Raw genomic sequence first — 19,828 nt, 5'->3', positions numbered from 1 at the left:
TTTTGCCTGTTGAGAAACCCCTTTGGGTGTGCTGCTTGTGGGGCTAACCAGGTAGTGCTCTGATGTGGTCTGAAGCTGGCCTCTGGGTGTGCTGTTTCTGATGTCTCTTGGGAGGGGCTTTATGCAGGCCAATTTCAGCCTTGCCTGTTACCTGCCTGCTGCTACCTGGTGGGAGCCTCAAAGCTATATGTGGTTGGTTGCTGGCTGTGCTGGACCTGGAGGCATGTGGGAGTGGCCTCGCTGTGAACTGAGGCTGGCTGCCACCAACAGTGGGCCTGAGGCAGCTTAGCAAAAGACTCAGGGACCCTTTAGGCCTATTGCCACCTGTCCATTAGGCCTAGCCATTGAAATAATCTCCTTAGGTGTGCGGGGGGTGGGGAGTGAGTCCTAGGGAATCACGAAACATGGCCAGTGGTCTTTACATAGTTAATGCAGATTCAGTTCTTACACCAGTGCGTGGACTGTGACCACTTTGCAAAATCCCCTGAGAAGCAGTGACTACACTGCTTGCCTCAGGATCACAAATCCCTGAGAGTTAGCTAAGAGTGGCTGCGGCACAGATTTTGGGTCACTGTCAACCACCAAAATCTCCCTGGGCCACGGCGGGATGTCTGCTGCTGCAAAAAGACTCCACAGCTTGTGGGGCAGGGCCGACCACCTAGGGACCCAAAGTGCCCCTGGCAACACGGTTCTACATGGGCGGGGCAGGGTTCCAGGGAGCTAGGGGGTATGGTTGGTGGTTTATACCAAGTCAATGCAATTTTTATTCCTGCACCAGTGCTGGGCCCATCGCCACAAAAACGCCCTGAGAACACCATGGCCAACTACCACCTGTCTCAGGCCCCAGGTTCCCAAGAGCTGCCCAAGAGATGCTGCAGCACAGGTCTTGGGTTACCGCCCACCAGCAAATGTTTTCCAGGCCACCATCGGCTGTCTGCAGCTGCAAAAAGGCTTCTGCAGCCTGTGGGGCAGGGCCAGCATTCCAGAAGTCAAGAGTGTCCTGGGCGAGGTAGTAGCAGCTGTAGGATGGGAGGGGCAGGGATTCAGGGCATCACCAAGGCATTGCACAGGGGTAGATTCCACCCGACCAATGTGGTCCCAGACTTAGCCCTTTGAGGGAGGGCTTGACACTGAATAAATAGATAGCGCCCTGTTGTAGGCCACACTTGTGTCAGGCTCCATATAGGAACAATAATGGTTCCATCCCTCCAGCTTCTGTTCTGAAGGCACACAACTCAGTCCTTTTTCACATGTCACTGGGCCTCCCAAGTTGCCGCCCCTCCACCAGAGACCAGGCAAGAGTCTGCAAGCAAGTGAGTCTGTGTGCAGGCTCTGTAAGCCACCCTTTGCCCCACTAGCTTGGGCAGATAGAGTCCTCACTGATTTTCACTGTCAGACGCCTTGGGAACTTGTCTTCCCAGCACAGGACCCCTGGACGGGGGATCCTGGCATTGGGCTGGGACCCTTCCCTCTTCAGCGGGGACCTCTGCCTCCAAGGTGCCCCCCCTCCTGGTGTTCAAATACTATCTGTGGACTTGAGCTCAGCCCACTTTGCATCTCCTCCCCTCCTACTAGTTTTGATGTGGCCTCTCCTTTATATTCTTAGTTATAGGGGTTCTGTTCAGCTAGTCTTCAGACAAATCCTGAGGTTGATTGTTCTATAATTTAGTTTTAGTTTTGGTGTTATCCTGGGATGCAAAAGGCATAGTGTTTATCTAATCTGCCATTTTGGACCTCTTCTTCTGATTGTTCTTTTAAAAACTTTTCTAGGAAGTTAATGTCCTCCCTTAATTCATAAGTGTTAGTTTGGGGCATGTTTGCAGCAACAATGTGGCCCAAGAACATGAGTCATGTATAACTTTCCACCTTGTATATTGCTGGTCTTCTTGGAGGTATCTTTAGTAGATAATTTGTCATTAAATTATGCAAACATTCAGAAAACAGAAGTCCACATTAAATAAAGCATGTCTGTGGTAACATTTGTATTTTAAATAAACTGATTTGTTTTGTGTACATGTGTGGACCACATATGTATACACACACAAATACACACACACATATATATTTGTTATAAATACTCTCATTTAGTCCCCATGATAACCTGAGTTGGGGGGGAGGGAACTACCATTTTCATCTAAAGAAACCTTGGGACAAAGAAATTAAGTAATTTGCCTGAGAACATAATAGTGAAAAGATCTTGTTGAACTCAAAATTAACATTTGTGTCCAAAGTATATTTTTCTTCACTTACATACACTAAAATGCCCTCAATTATACCTGAGCCAAATAAGCAGTTTGTCCAGATTTGTGCTTTAAAAGTTTGTCTTTCAAAAAATCAAACTGTAGGAAGTTAAGATCCCCACCCACATCTACAAGCATATCTATTACTAATTGGGATTTGGTACTCACTCAGCCATTCCTTTCTTTCTTCCATGTGTACATGCATTTAAAAATTTTAAGTGCCGTGCATGTTGCCTGGTCCTCTGAGAGCTCACAGACTAGTTAAGATAGCTGAGAACTGGTAAGAATCATAAGGAAAGTACAGATGAAATGTGGTACTATTATTTAATGTTACAACCTTGTTATTAATGAATGGCCTAAGCATTTATGCCTAAGGAAAGTGTGCATGGAGCTGCAGTTTTATAATTTAGCCTTACAGACTCGATGATGGTTATTTTGACATTTAAGTCTCCCCAAGTTCTTTAATCATTTGATTAATACTTGAAATTATTGAATCACTTGACATAATACTATTAAATCAAAAATATATTATGAGTTTATAAAATCTATTGCATGAGTATACAACAGATTGGCCTTATGAGAAACTTAAGATTATATGAGATCAAGATTTCTCTTCTGAGATTGAGAGGGTCTGAGTGGCAGATGCCCTCAGGGCATCCAATTTCTTCCTAACCCCACCATGTCCACTTTGCTCATATATGTTACCTGCCTGGCTGCAATCAGATTTGGGGCTAATGACGACTTTCTTAAGTCCTGGGAAGAGAAACCCATTTAGCTTTTGGTGCCAGTGACTTCCTGGCCTCACAGATACCATGGTGATAACATACCTGGGCTGAAATGCAGCCCAGCCTCCCAGTTCCTGGAGGTAGGATCTGGTCTACCTTCAAATGAAGGGCTGACTACAGGCAAAACTTTATTTAAGATGGTGGTGATAGGGAGACCAAAAAACACATTCCCCATCCTTGAGAAAGTGGTCACTTGGGGGTAGTTCCCCCACCTATTTTGCTTTTTGCAACTGGAGAGAAAGGAGAACAAATGTCAATCTGTTAGTACAGCATTCTCTGCAAACCTTGGCCTTCTAGCCTATGTTTTAGGTATGCGTTACCCTAAGTCGCACGCCCTACTCCTCTTGTCTATATACACCTGTTTAGTTCACGTGGCTATATCCATTGGAACATGTAACAATAATAGTAACAACAGCAATCACAATATTTATTGAGTGCTTTTTATAAGCTAAGCACTTGCCATACATTAACCCTTTACTCCTCACAACAAGCCAGGTCCTCTTACTGTCTCCATTTTACATATAAGGAAACAAAGCTTAGAAAGGTTAAGAGGTCAAGAGAATGTCTCATGTTCACACAGGTGTAAGTGATAAGGCCCAGGTGTGACTGCACATAATTTTGACCTCTGGATGGGTGAATAATCAAACATTTACAGCATGTAAGCCAGGCACTCTCACATACATTCCTTCCATTATTCCTCCCAATATTTGATCTCCATTTAAAAACTGGAAGACTGAATGACTGGACAAAATCCAGGTTCTGTGATTCCTTGTGTTTCTCCTGTGGCTACTGCTGTTGTCTTGGTGGGTCTACTTGTTGCTTTATTAGGACAGAATGCATATGTATTCATAGCTTTCCAGTCAGTTAGTTTTCCAATTAAAAAATAAAACTTTCTCAGTCATAACAAAAATAGTCACAAAGAACCAAGACTGAAACCTGGATATTCTAGTTAAAAATAAAATATTTGGTGGCATGCAGCCTGAAAGAATATCAGGATGAGATCAATCACCCCTCAGGTACCAGCTGTACTTGCAAAGAGATGATATTAGGGCAGGCTCATAAAAAGGGAAGAATCTGAGATTTGAGAAGCAGCTGAATGGGCAAATGGCCAACCTCAGTGCTGTCTGAGTAGAAAAGAGTACCAAGAACCAACGTGGGCCTCAGAAATGAAAGGTGATTAAATTTCATTATTTTTACTAGGCTGAATAGAACAATGGTCTCCTTTTCTGACCTACACCAAGCATTCACATCCCTCAACTCATCCCAAATAATTCTAGTTTGGACAAGAATTTGATCATGATCTCAGGGCTACAATAAGAACCCAATTAAATACTTACTTAATAAGTTGTGCATGTTCCTATTAGGAAGACCATAGGTCTGAGTGTGCTGTGTGTGAATGGCGGGTTGCCAAGATCAGTTCTGTCTTTATTCAGAGTGGCCCAACCATGTCAAGTATACCATGGGACACTCTCATCTAGAAGATTCCCAAAGATGGAAGAGTTTTGGGAGGTGATATGTTTTAGGTTCATCCTAGGCCCTACAATTCCCAAAGTATATTCCACGAATCATCAGTTCCGTGAGATGCTCTTCGAAAACAAAAAAAGAAAGAAAGGAAAGAGAGAGATTTATGATCAAGTAAGTTTGGGGACAGCTGCTGTATATTCTATTCCCCTATTAGAGATTTACAGTGAACATTAAAGGCTCTGATAATTTCTGCAGTTGAGAAAACTGCTTAACTAGGTTTAACCCAGTGTTTCCCAAGCATATTTGGGCAGCATGGCATATTTTTATTCACTTAATTCTTATCTGTATTCCATGGAACTAGTGTTCTTTAGAACACATTTTGAACAATTCCCTAAGACACCTGGAAGGACAAACTCTGCTGAGTGAGCTCTTTTGTGGGGGACAAAGGGGTGAAGAAAATGTACATAAACATGTGAAATTTTTTTCAATCACAAAGGGGATACAATAAAATATAAGAAATTCATCTATTTCCCACCCCAGATTTTATGTTTCATTCCCTGCAGTAACTAATATCAATACCTTCCAATTATTCTGTCAAAAATGTGCGTATGTGAGTGTGTGTGTGTGTGTCTGTGTGTGTGTGTGTGTATGTGTGTGTGTGTATAAATGGGAGTATTTTATAAATACTATTTTGGCTGCTTTTTCAATTTGATAGCTTAGAGAGTCTTTCCATGTCAGCATATAAAGATTGACTTCATTACGTTGAATAGCTCTATGAGTTAATTGCGTAGATGTACGTCAACTTCTTTCTATCCACTCACCAGTGGATAGGAGCATAGAGTTTTGGGGAGGTTTTCTCCTAAGAAAATCTAAACTTCCAAGCAGAGACTAAGGCAGGTGGGCTTATTCTAGTCTAACGGACCGTAAGCCCTCAGGTCCTTTTGGTCTTGACTGGCCATCCCAAATCTGTGTCTTAACATGACCAGCCAATCTATCAAGATGAAGAGGGGTGGGGTGCCCATTTTGCTGGCATATTTTCTATTGAAGCTTTTGCTTCGAGGTAGCAATCCTACCTCAGTCATGAATAAGGTGTCCCCTAGATGAAGGGAGCAACCTATACTGCTGGGTTGCTTTAACATTTTGATCAGTTCTATTGGTTATTTCACTTTAGGCATCTTGTCTTCCTCACAGTCCTTCACTTTATGCCATATTTTCATCACAAGGCTGATGAGTAAAGAGGTGCCAACTCCTGCTCTCATTCCTAGCTTCTCCTTTCTTGTCAAATAATGAGAATATGTTGCAATAGAATATGTCACTATAGAAAAACTAAATAAACCCACTTCCCCTTTGAAAGTCAATGAATATAGCAAGAGTTCTGGGTCAAAATTAAAACTTGGATCAAAAGTAGAGTTTTATTTGGCAGAATCAAGGTTGGCTTTAGGAGTCTGCAGCCCTTAGATTAGTGACCCAGAACAGATTTTTCTCCCTAGGTCCTTTGGGAGTCTCAAATTTTCCTTCATGTTCACTGCTAATAAGGGGAAGCCTTCCGGAAACTTCTACTTCAGCTCATACTGACTCAGGGTCTAAGGACTTAAGAATCAGCCTATTTGGAGGAAGCATGGGTTTCCTAGTCATTCATGGTCACACATCTCATGTGGGAGAAAGGGAGTACAAAGTCATTCTTTGGAGAGAGTGCCACTCAACAAGGTACCCACATTTGTTGATTTTCTTTTTTCAGTTTGCCACTTCACAATAATAATAACCTAGCAGAAGTAAATGCAAACCTGTTCCGGAAGAGCAACTCCATAGTCCAGGCTATATGGAATTCCCACAGAAAAAAATAAACCTTCCTGAAGAGTTACAATGCAAATTTATGAAACACTGAAGGAAATGATCCTTTGTGAGTGAGAGTCAGTACATAAAATAAGCAGGATTATTAGCTCCTCCAAAGCTTTGAGATGATATAACAATCATAAAATACCATACATATATTAGGCTTTAGTGAGTTAAAGAGATGAAAGAGATAAACACTCACAAAAAGAAGAACAATTAAGAAAAAGAACCAAGCAGAACTTCTAGAAATGAAAACATTAAGGAAACTACAAGCAATGAATGTGTTAAACAGATGTTAAATACATCTGAACAGAGAATTAGTGAATTGGAAGATAGATTTGAGACAACCACACAAAATTCATCATGGAGAGCTTAAGAGAGATTAAGAATGCTTGAGATATCAAAAAAATGAGATGGTCAAGCATATATACAAATATGAGTTCTAAAAGGAGAAAATAGAGAGACTGGGAGAAAGGCAAAGTGATAAAGCTGAGAATTTTCCAGAAATTGGTGAAAATTGGAAATCTTTATACTAAAAGTGAACAATGAATCCTGAACACCACAAATAAAATAAGTTAACGCCTAGTCATATTATATTGAAATTTAAGAATAAAAAACAAAGGGAAACTCTTAACTGTAACCAGAGAAATGCAGATTATTAAGGACAAAATTAATCAATAACATAAATGTCACCAGCAACAATAGAGACATTGGGATGGTGCCTGCAAAATGTCAAGCAAACCAATCATCAATCTAAAATTTATCATTGCAGCTGGAGAGTGAAATAAAGACATAGTCAGGCAAAGACTGAGAAAGTCTATCCCTCACACACCTGTCCTGAAAAATTTCGTGAAGAAAGTTTTGTTATTTTTTTTCTTTACTGCAGAAAGGAGATTGCACCTAAAAGAAAGTAATGGATGAATGCAGTAATGATTAGCAAATAAACTGGTATAGATTAATAACAGCAATAATGAGGGTAGAATTTAAATATTAGACAATGATAACATGTAAGGTAGAGTGGTTGACAACAATTAGGATATTTAAAAGTTTTATTGTTGTTCAGAAGGAGATATTAATTCCCTTTACACTTTGTTATCTCAAGAATACATCTTCTCTAAAAATGTAAGGGTAAATTCTTAAGAAGTAGAAAAAGCAAGTAGGTGGGTAAAGGAGAAATAAACAAAGCTGATCAACTCAAGGAAAGGATATTAGAAAAGGAACCCCGTTCTATCCCCAGAAAAGACAGCACCTCATCAAGGCTGAGACCTGTAAGAGGCTGAGACTCCAGCCTCTGATATAGAAATTTATAATGTATGGACTTTTCGTATCCTAGCAATCCCCTTGTAATACCTCTCTTCTACCAGTTTTGAAGCCCAATAATACCATCTAGTCCAGGACTAAGAATTATTAATGAGGCCTATACCTATTCACCTGCTGGTCCCAAACCCACATTCAGTTCTAACTCAGGTGCTAGGGGACTCCAGTTGGTTTTCTGTCTTGGACCTCAGAGATGCATTCGTTTGTATCCCCTTACACCCAGATTCTCAATATCTGTTTGCTTTTGAATGGACAGACCCTGACTCTGGTCTGTCCCAACAGCTTACCTGGACTGTACTGCCCCAGGCATTTGGAGATAGCCCCCCATCTTTTGGGCACACTTTGGCTAAACAACATAAGGACGTCTCCCTCCCAAATGAGGCTATCCTCCAATATGTGGATGATATACTTATTTGTAGTGCCACTAAAGAACTTTCAGACACCAATGCTGTCCAAGTTCTTAACTTCCTGGGTTCTAGAGGGTATAGTCTCCATGAAAAAGGCCCAATTTCTTCACAGAAAGTAGAATACCTTGGATATATTTTCATCCCTGGATACCAGGATTTAACTACAAAGAGAAAGGAGGCCATTTCCCATCTTGGCTTTCCTCAGACAAAAAAACAACTTAGACTCACGTACAGCGGGATTCTGTAGGATATGGATCCCCAGTTTCAGTGTCATGGCCAAGCCGCTATATGAGGCTCTAGCTGGGTCAGACACCGAGCCATTAGACTGGACTTTAAAACAACAAAATGCCTTTGAAGATATCACGCAGTCTTTTATGTCTATCCCAGCCCTAAGCGTACCTGACCTCAACAAACCTTTCATACTCTTCAGTGCAGAGAAGCAGGGAATAGCACTGGGGATATTGACACAGCCGCTGGAACAAGATCTCCAGCCACTCACTTACTTTTCTAAACAGCTGGATTCTGCAGCCAAGGGATGGCTGGGATGCTTAAGGGCATTCACTGCCATGGCGCTCCTAGTGGAGGTAGCCACCAAGTTAACCCTGGGAATGCCACTAGAGGTTAGGAATCCCTACCAGGACTCCTAGTCTCCAGGACCAAGGAGTCCTAAAGACTAAAGGCCATCATTAGCTCATGAAAGGATGCCTTCCAAATATCAGGCACTTCTCCTGGACTTTCCATATCTCACCTTAAGACATGCCAAACTCTTAACTCGGCTACCCTGATGCCTACAGGGCCTCACGCTGACACATTCCTGCCTTAAAACTATAGACCAAGTCTACTCTAGCAGGCCTGATCTAAGAGATACTCCTTTAGACAATGCAGTATTGTCCAAATACTGCATTTAGCTACATGCACAATGGCATTCACAGGGCAGCATACACTGTAGTAAGCCTCAACTCCATTATAGAGTTAGGTCCTTTACCTCCTAATACCTCACTCGGCTCAGAAGGCAGAACTGGGTAAAGGAAAAAGGATTAATATTTACACTGATTCTAAGTATGCCTTTTTAATCCTCCAAGCTCATAAGGCAATCTGGAAAGAATGGGGACACTTAACTACAAAACATAGGTGGGATTAATAGTGGACAGTCTGTTTGATGTCTTACTGTGGTAGGAAGAGCATTTGACAGAATTCTGTGAGCATGTAGGTCTCTGTTCCCTTACCTGAGAGACACAGGGGCCGGCTAACAAAGACCAAAGCCAGTGTGTGAGAATCCAGGGATGAGGGCTCCTTCCACACCTCCAGTAGACTAGCTATCCATGGCCAGAATCAGCGAGGGCAATGCTGACAGTAGAGGCTTCTGGCCTATTATCTGTTGGTGAGCTGACAGTTCCAGTTGTGGGGGATTCTCATCTGGAACGCCCCAGGTTTGGAGTGGGGCATGCCTTTGCAAAGCAATAAGCTAGAACCAAAACAGGGGAAACAGATAGAGAGCAGGGGACTGTGGAGGCAGAAAGCAAGAAAGGAGTTTTGGGATCTTTTGAGGCTCACTGCCATATAGGTCCTTTGCTCTGAGTCACAGGGTGGTCTCAAGCAGAACACAGATAATGGGAGTCCTAGGGGAAAAACACAGTGCAATGCATGGTATGTGTCCATCAGAGCCATGAAGATACAGCTGAACTATCTCGGACCTGTGGAGTTACAGAGTTTGAATGTGTTTGTATGTGGAAAAGAGATCCCAAAACTTGGGGCTAATAGATTTCTGTATAATTTCCCTGCCATGATCATGTCTGTTCTACATAATCATCTTTTGACACCTCTGCTGTCTGATGTATTTTAGGCTATAAAACTAAAGTTCTCTTGGGCTTTCACATGAAAGGAGTTAATTCTCATCAAATGATGGTATATTAGAAATGATCAGAGTCAAAATATCAAACCCAGCTCTCACTTTCACGGGCTGGGTGACCTTGGGTGAACCTCTTAATTATGTGACACCGGTTTCCCCATCGGCAAAATGGAGTTAATCACGTTTCTCCTCTCTCTCTCTCTCCCAGGAAAGATATAAAAATAAACAGGAATCTATGTGAGAAAACACCTTATGTTTCTTGGAGGAAAGGCATAGTGGAAACGAAACCCTAGGGCAAATGCATGCATAAGGCAGGGCAATTGAGTTTCTCCATGATTCAGAGAACACATGATTGCATCAGCCTGTTCCTCAGCTTCCCATGAATACAAAGGTAAAAACGGCATCCACCCCACCCTCATCTCAGAGCTGTCCTCCCAGTGTGTAGGAATTCTAAATAATGTAGTAGACCAAAATTGTCCTGACTTTTGCACTGCGAAGCACTTATTTACGAACTGGCTTATTTTAAGAACTTTCCTGTTTCACTCTAAATGCTGATCATATATTCTTTTGTTTCACACGTTCTTGAACATGAAATAGACCAATTCCAACCTGCTCCAAGATCTGAGCACATTTTGTAATAATTTTAACGCCCTAGAATTTCTATAGCCAACATATCTGAGAACTTTCCTAGGATGAAATGATGAATTCTGTGACTCCAGAAGGGAGAGAAGTTTGGATATGAAGTCATGGAAGAAGGGAGAAACAGACATGAGAAACACCGTGGGGGCAGGGGGTCGTGGATGGTCTCACGTACCATCCATCCCATTTCTTCCCTCCATCCTGCACTGCCCACTCCTCTATGCCATCCGTATCCTGTGTCCCAGGCCTCTACCCTTTGTTTCCCTTCAGTGTATTACTTTTAAAAGAAGTATTTGTATTTTTTTCGTTCTTAGACATGCCAAAAGGTAAACTTCTAATGTCCAAGCTTGACAAGGTGAGAAAAGAATTCAGCGTCTTCCCCAGCACAAAAATAGGTGCTACCCACTCAGAAGTCCAGCCCTGGAAGCACTCTTCCATCACAGGAGGAGACATGGTTGCTTGCTGGACTGTTCACCTCAGAAACTTCAATAGGATGAGCTCTATCAAAGAATCCTGAAATGTTTGAAGAGCAAGGAGGGTGCACCAAATAGTGAGGAGTGAACATAAAGAAAGGACTAGAGAGCCTGGAAAGTTCAGACCACAAAAGAAATTTAAATTCAACTCACATTTATGAGCTCCCATTTATGTATGTGCAGAGTTCTGTGGCAGGTGCTGGGGAAGATGGCCTGCAAGATGGCCAGGAGGAAACAAAGCAGCTGTTTTCAATACTACAAGTATTCTCAAGTAAAAGAAGGGAAGGAGCAAGAAAGGGGAAAGGGAGGTGGCATTGAAAGAGTGTTCCCTATGTCCGGAACTTTCTGTGCAGTGTGTATTTAATGTTCAGTTTGAAGTCACCAGGCCATGAGCCCACACATATGGTCCCGAGCAGTCCCTTGTTCTCTGCCTTCCCCTCACACCTGTTCACCTACATTGAACCATCTTTTTGGCTTCAGGGAAAGTAAAGACATTGGCTTCAGGGTATAACTAACAATCTGGTCTTAGGTGCCTACAGGTTTAAACTCACATGGCCCTGAGCAAATGAGAGCTAACTCATGGCTCTAATCTATGGAACTTTTAAAGCAGAGGGAGTCTGATTTGCTATCTATTGTGGATATCGCTGAAGCAATTCCAGTGATGGCTATGGAAAGTGTAGGCTCTAGAGTTAGAAAGAATCCCAGTTCAATGCTTTTCCGGTTTCGGCCAGTTACTTCATCTCTCTGAGCCCTCATTTCTCCCACTGTTTATGAGTGATAATAAAGCCTTCCTAATGCAGCAATTGTAAGGATTAAAAAAATGTATGTACAGAAGCTAACGTATGGTAGGTAATTACCACATGGCCTCTACTTTTGCCCATCAAGATTTCTAAACCTTTTCTCTGTGACAGGAACGATGCATTGCCAAAACTTCTTGACACTAGCAAAGGCAAAAAAGCCTACCTATCCTGAAGTCTAAAAGGCCACATTCGAACTAGTTCTTTGACTTACGATGAAATTATTGTTGTTTTCAGTTGTAGTTTACAAAGATTTTTTCATGGACCTTCTTGTTTCTTAATGCTACCACTAGGCTTCAGTCATTTACACCACAGTGTAAATGAGTTTGAGAGACTTCACCTAAGAGCAGTTTTGGAAAGGTGGGGGGGAAATGGCACCAGACTCCCAGGGTCTGGGGGAAAAACCATATTTACAAATATGAAGGAGAACTGATGAGTCCTGTGTATCCTGTACCATCTTTTTGAGGCACCCTTTTCCTCATGCCTTATCAGCAGGCAAAGCTTTTTACTAGAGAAAGCAAGGGAAAATGCACGTTTTCTAACAAAGCAGAGACAATTACTTTAAAAATCTTTGAGCAAAACTGTTGTTAAAAAATGGATTCTTGCTATGATTACAAGAATGAATTCAAGGATGCTCTGAAGAAGCCAAGCAAGCGGTGGATTTATTAGAGAAGGCAGTACACTCTCTAGAAGGGAGAGTGGGCAGGCCCGGAGAAGAGCAACTGCCCCAAAGAACATAAAGGCTTAGGAATTTATTACTTCTAGAGCGAGGACACGAAATATTCAAGACTTAGGGGTGGTGCTGTAGGCGTTCCCAGGGTGGTTCTTGCCAACCTCTCCTTCCCATCAGGAGGAGTGATTTTTGTCATTATTTGGCTCTTGTCGGAACTGTCGTGGTGGCACAGGGGGTGGAGATTTTTCCTTAACCACGATGCTAATAATAATATTAAAATCCATTATAATTAGCTAAAGTTCATCTTGAGGGACAAGATTGTGTCCTGGATCTGCTCTGGGCCACCGAAATCTAGTTTGGCATGGTCTAGTAGCTGCACCTTTTCTCAAGGATGATCTCATCTCCGCCTCTTTGTCTCCCCTTGCATCTTCCTTCCCTTCCAACCCTTCCCTCCCTGAGGTCCTGTTCTTTCTGCCTCCAGTAACAAAACCATGTAGAATTATGGGTTAAGAAATAATTGTGTTTGTGCAGGAACTTCTTGTTTATATATCCCCACATGCCTCAACAAAACTGAAGCCTGTAATCGCAATTATAGATTTCATCAGGGTTTGCTTTAGAAAATAAATGTACAGTATAGATAAAAATCATACCTTTCAGTAAATGATTGGCTTTATCCAGAAGATACAAATTTTAATTTTCAACATACAATATTAAGATATTTCTTTAGCTCCTACCTTGAGTACTAGGAGAACACACACTACTAGTTGCATGAGTAATGTAGAACAGAAAACCATAGGCCCAAAACGGAGTCAAATTGTACTGAAAGCCCATGATACCAAACCTAAATTTAATACCAACTGCAGTTTCAACTTCTCCCTAAAACACGGTCTTAATCAACCAATCTGAGATTTTTCTGTTCAACCACCAGTAAGTATGCCTTGGGCCCTCTACATTCGTCCACTATCCATAAAAAGAGGCAATCTGCATGATAAAAATCCTTTTTAATCCTTTTAACAAGAAAATATCCTGTTCTTTCCCCCAAAGAAAAGGTGTCTTGGACCAAAAACAATCATTTCTTTTCTACAAAACCTTTCTAAAACTACCTGCCTTCCCCTAAGGGAAGGTGACCTTGCCTGAAATAATCCACTCCTTTACCTTCTGAATTCTACCCTCTTTGTGCCTATAAAACCTCCCGTTTTAAACAACTCTGAGAACTCTTCTAGTTGCTAGATGGGATGTTGCACGATTTATGAATCACTTAATAAAGCCAGTCTTCATATTTACTCGGGTTGAATTTTGTGTTTTGAATGTAGAATAGTAAATGACTGAAAGCATTTCTCAACCCAGACTAGATGGGATTATGAAACGATTTCTTGTTAATAAAGAGGGTTTTAACTTTTTTGGTTGCAAAATGAATGTTTAGTTCACTTCCTTCCTGTGTTTTCTGCAGTCGCTCAGCTCAGAGTTGTAACTGAATTTGCCCCACTTCTCTGAACCACATGTTACCGTGGAGCTGTAGTTAGTTGGTGGTGACAACTACTCTCCTCTTTAGGAACAAAATGTCAATTAACATGACCTAAGGTTTCTGTCTTTCTGAAGCAATTTTCTAGTAAGTAGTGACTGGAATTAGAAGAATCATAGGCATTTTTTGTCTCTTTTCCTTTGAACTCTCCCTATGTAAGTCATCTGAGGACAGCCAAGGAATGCAAGAAATTGTCCATAATGCCTTGAAAATACTTGAGTGAATCAGATAAAAAAAGGGCTCTCTGAGACCAGAAAAGTGATGACTCTCTCTCATTTTACACTGGCTCTGTCTTTTGAGTTCACATGTTTTTCTCAATTTTGGCTTACTTTCCTAAATGACTTTGTTTTTACCCAAAGCAAAGAACTCTTTGATTGAGGTATAACTGACATGTAACATTATATTAGTTTCAGGTACACAATGTAATAATTCAATATTTATATATATTGTGAAATGATCACCATAATAACAACATCTGTCACCATACAGAGTTTTAATTTCTTTTCTTGTGATGAGAACTTTTAAGATCTACTTTCTTAGCAACTTTCAACTATGCAATTCAGTATATTATTAACTGTCACCATGCTGTACATTACCAAATAACTTTTAATGTACAAAGTTTATGGGCAATTCTCTATAACCTTAAGAAAAATGAAAACATATATACCTGAAGTAGGGAATCCTTGAGCAGGTTATTTTTTTTCTAAAGCAAGTTAACATCAGTAGCTATTACACATAAAAATAATCAAAAAATTAATTTTCTGTCCACAAACGGTCTGGCACCAACTGAAAATTCAGAATGCAGGAATATGCGATGGGAATAAAACCTAGATCCATGCCACTCAAGTAAACTTTTCAGTCTTTTACTAATAGCTGTGCAAATCTATGGACAAAATCCTTGAGAGGTTCTAAGAATCAGTCCTTCCTTTATATATAAAAGTTTCTTGTAATTGTCCTACTGACTTGCAATCAGTAAAAATCTCTAAAGATCTTTCAAGATTAGCTTGAGTTAGATGGAAAACATGATACAAAACCAAAGCTGGACTATTGCACAGTACCCTATTTCTACCTAGTGCAATTCTTAATTTATTAAGAGTTAAGTGATCTGTTAACACAGTCTTTGCCATGCATTTGTAATAATGAGCTATTTCTTGCCATCCCTATTGACTGTCAATACTTATTGCAAGTGACTGAACCACCTCAATGTTTTTTATGAAATAAGCAGGATATATATAAATCAATTAATCAATGAGAAATATTTCTAATGGCTGACATAAATCACAAAATCATCTTAGAGTCCAAGGCAATCTCTAAAATGAAGAAAGTACTTCATTCCCTCCTCTTCCACGTGCATCAACTCTTATGGATAAATGAAATGAGTAAATGGAAACCTAATACTGTTGCCACTAAGTAGCCAAACAGCCTTTAGTAACTTGCTGTTCTCTAGGAGATATGAATCTAATGGTAAGCTTTAAGGAAACAAACCAAAACAAAACTCTTCACCACCAGCTAGATTGATAGGAAGGCACTATTGGGTTGGAACTCAGAAAAGCAGGAAATACTTACAATCATTATAAACGTGCCCAAGACCTCGGAGAATGTTTCTTTAGCTAAGCTGCTCTTCAAGACCAGTCTCTGCTTGAGGCTTTTCCTCTTTTTTCCTTTCTCAGGCTGCATTGTGCAGGTTCTCCAAGTACCACTCTTTGCACTGATACCTGCTTCTTCTGGTCCCTACTTCACTCACACGTGAAAAAGGAAGTTTTGACAACTGCTGATAGATTCCTGGAGATCTCTGATGAGATTATCTTACTCCACAAACACTGTCCCAATCACAGCCCGTGACTTAATCCTCTGCTGGTAAAATTGTCACTCCCTGTTCACTGCTATTTATTTGCATTAGCGAGTTAGAACATGAAATCCCAAAATGACACTTTTATCCTTTTTGTACCTGATGGATTAATCATTACCTGTATGCTCAAGGTATTTTCTCTCTGTTGGGTTTTCTTTTCTCTCTCTTTTTTTTTTTTTTTTTTTTTGTTCAAGAGATGAGAAAAGCAATGTACTGGTTGTGTTGCCAAACCACAGCGATGGGCTTCAGTCCAGAGATTTCTGTGTTACACAATTGCAGCCTTCTGAATTGTACCCCCTATTTGGAAGTGGGTGGTTAGGGTGTAGTTTGGAATTGTCAAATCACACAAACACACACGTATATATGGTAAATGTTCTTTTCTGAATATTTTCATGCAAATTGGAGAACATGAAGAAAATATAGATGTGTTTTTCTGCAAGATTGAACACTCTTATTTTCTTCCAATATTATTTCAGTGATTGAATGACACCTCCCTGACAGTGGTAAGAATTACTAGTGCGTCCATTCTATAGATGGGGAAATTAACATACAGAGAGACCATTGCCAATTTCACACAGCAAGTCAGGGATGGGATCCCCTCCTCAGTTACCAACACTGGACTTCATCTACTTCATCTACTGTTGCATCCAAGAATCAGGAAAATGAAGAAGGCAACCTGTTGCGTTTCTACTGAAGAAATATTCCTGTTTGAAAACTAAGTTACTTCCTTTCATTTACCATGAAATATTTAGGCAAAATACATAGAAAATAAACAACAGCAGCTTGAAACTTTATACTGCTTGGAGATCTCTTTTCTGAACCAGAAAAGAGATCAATCTGAGTATATGTCACCCCAATTAAATAAGCAAGGGAGTGAATACATCTAAACATGTTTTCAGTTTGATGCATTAACATCCTTTCAGGAACAGTGTTTAAGATTAGCTTCTTGTCATGTCGACTAGTTTTTCAAAACTAGTTTGTCTGAAGAAATAGAATCCAGCAGTTGTTTCTGAATACAAAGGCAGTTCCGTGAAATTAGTACCCACGCTTTCTCCCAACCCTCCCACAGAGAAGCTGGCTGTTTTAGGCCCTCCCCTAGCTTTGCAGGAGGACAACAGTCATTTCCAGCTGGGAAAACAGGAAGGAAGGAAAGGAGGAGAGGTACACCCAATCTGTAGGTAAAATATGAAGTTTAGGCCTAAAAAATTATATCTTGCTTGAGGACACAGCATTGCAGGGCCAGGACAAGAATAAAGCATTTTGGCTTTAACTGCTGTTTAAGTTATCATGGATACCATTGCCTAGAATTAATTGTGGCTACACGATTCCCAAATCCCAGTGGATGGACCAGAGAAATAAAACTTTATTGCTGTGACTACATCTAATACCAGACAAGGGTGCTTTTTGGTCTCTTCATTCGTTCATCTAACAAATATTTATGGCATACTCATTATGTGCCATGCCCTGCACTTAGAAAAAGGATATAGGGTTCTTGCCCTTCGTGAGCTAAGAGTCTAGTGAGGGAGACAGACATAAGTGAAATAATCACACACACAGAAATATGAAATCACAACTGAGGTGCATGCTGCAAAGATGGGGCACATATGTCTATGAGTGAATATAGCAGGGAGATTTCAACTTGTCAGAGAGATCTCTGATGGCTCCTCCAAAGATATCATATCTGAGCTGAGATCAGAAAGAAGCATAGGGGTAAATGATAGAAAGTGAGGAAGAAAGAGCATGTAGAAAGACTTTGGGGTTGGGGGCAAGAGTATGATGCCTGTCTAAGAATGAAACAAATCCATTGCGGCTGGCTGTGAGAGTAAGTGAAGGAGTGGTACAAAATGAGACTGGGGCTGTGGGGGGGCTCAGACCATACTGAGCCTTGTAAATCCTATTTAAGGTGAAATCAATAATAAGTTGTTGCAGTGATTTAAGCAGGAACATGACGCCATTAGATTTGAGTTTTGAAAAGATCATCCTGGCTGTGAGGTAGAGAGGGGATTGGAAGGGCCTAAACTGGGCACTGGGGGGTGTTACAGAATTCCAGAACTGGGTGGTAGCTTTGACAATTGAGAGAAATGGAAGAATTCAATAGTTCCTTGTATTTTAAAATTGGAAGGTCTTGATTGGATATGGAAGGTGAGGAAGAGGAACTCTTCAGGGTTGATTGATGGGTTCTTGGCTTATTGGGGAAGGAGGTGCTAAGCACTGGGAGAAAAAACTCTGTAACAGGACCAGGATTGCAGTGGAAGATCATGAATTCTGCTTTTGTAGGGTAAGTCTCAGGGGCTCTCTGGTGCTTCTGAGAGAAGACATCATGGACAAAAAAAGTGGAGGAGGGGTTCAAAGTAAGGTAACCTCACAGGGTGATCTGATCATAAATTCCTAACTAAGTAGGTCATGGTGGGTAGTCGCACCCCAGGCATATAACTTTTTAGTAAAAGGTTTATCTTTGCCTTAAGCAAGACCTGTCCATTGTTTCTATGCATCTAAGCTAACACACCTTTGAAATAAGCTATAATCATCCTCAAAAGAGCACAGAATCTTGTTAACCATCCTATAATCCAATCCCCACCTTGTTTCTCCCACTTCCGTGTAATCTTCCTGATGTTCCCTCCTTAATTTCAAATGCATAAAGGAAGCTGCAAAAGTTACTATCCGGAGCACTTGAGATCTTGCTCCCCAGCATATGTTGTCAGTTTGGCTCAAATAAACTCATAAAAATTCTCTACAGGTTTCGGTGATTCTTATGTTGACAATGTCAAGTAGGAAATGATTTGGGTCTGGATTCAAAAAGAAGGCCTGTGTGCTCATAGAGGTAACAATTAAAGCCATGAATAAAGACGACATTATCTAGAGAGTTTGAAGAGAGCAGAGGCTAAGCTCGCAGTACTGAACATTTTGCTCAGGTAGAGGAGAATGAACCCTTTACTATTTCTTTGATCTTACCTTCAGACAACAGTCACACTTTTCATTTCCATCACCACGAACAACTCATTATCAAACATAGCTCACTCACACTCCCCAGACTACCACCGAACAAAATATTCAAGAGCCTTCAGAGAAGATAAACAATGAATAACATCTCTCCTCCACCTGGGAAGGGACCTTGGCAAAGCACCCTCATGCAAAAGTTCCTATAGCAAATATGGGGCTGTTTAATTTCTTTTATTCATTTACCCAGCAAAATCTTTTGTTAAATATTTACCACATGTCAGGCACAGTATTAAGCAGTGGGGTTTTAAATATGAAGAAAGATTTCTACTGTTAAGGGATTATATAGTCTAAGTGACAAAGACCTCCAACTGAATATATCATAGAGTACAATAGAAGTATAAGCAAAGTACTGAACAAAAATTCTAGGTATCACCACGTAGACATCTGAGAGGTCATTGTCCATTGCCAAAATATTGACTCATTCTGCCACCAATAGTTTTAAAATTGTGCTCTTCTAGGGGTAGTGCCATGCTGAATATCCAGGGTTAGCTAACCCAGCTCTTTTAGTTGCCCCTGACTCTGTCCTTCCCTGACCCTAACATTCTCTTCTCTCTCCAGTTTGTCTTGAGTAACCACCACCTTTGCCTCCACTCATGAAATCCAACAAGGCTGGTGTTCAGAAGGGTAACCATCTCATACTCTGACCTCACTTCTTTGACCTCTTCTACTTGGGCCAACCTTATCTCCACTCTAGTTCAGAAGCCCCTCTAATGGCCACTACTGGGACTGTGTCACCATCTCTTCTTTCAAAATCTGTTACACCAAGATGCACCTCACTGATCAAAACTTCTATGGGTCCGCCCAGTGGCTCAGGCGGTTAGAGCTCCATGCTCCTAACTCCGAAGTCTGCCAGTTCGATTCCCACATGGGCCAGTGGGCTCTCAACCACAAGGTTGCCAGTTCAATTCCTCGAGTCCCTGTGGGATGGTGGGCACCGCCCCCTGCAACTGAAATTGAACACGGCACCTTGAGCTGAGCTG

At 41.0% G+C, this 19,828-nt stretch overlaps 1 protein-coding gene across 1 annotated transcript in view; it reads right to left on the bottom strand.

Annotated features, from left to right (window-relative positions):
* AQP9 (aquaporin 9) overlaps window positions 1-15,912 on the bottom strand; it is a 45,017-nt gene extending 29,105 nt beyond the window's left edge. Inside the window, exon 1 of the mRNA XM_081048316.1 lies at window positions 15,566-15,912. Within this exon, the coding sequence (XP_080904442.1) occupies window positions 15,566-15,676 (111 nt within the window). The 5' untranslated portion in view covers window positions 15,677-15,912. The remainder of the gene's footprint in view (window positions 1-15,565) is intronic.
* Window positions 15,913-19,828: the final 3,916 nt, after the last annotated feature.

The sequence above is a fragment of the Rhinolophus hipposideros genome (genome assembly GCF_964194185.1).
Source record: "Rhinolophus hipposideros genome assembly, chromosome: 5".
Lineage (NCBI taxonomy): Eukaryota > Metazoa > Chordata > Mammalia > Chiroptera > Rhinolophidae > Rhinolophus > Rhinolophus hipposideros.
The sequence above is the reverse complement of the archived record's forward strand: the minus strand, read 5'-3'. Positions and strand labels throughout refer to the sequence as shown.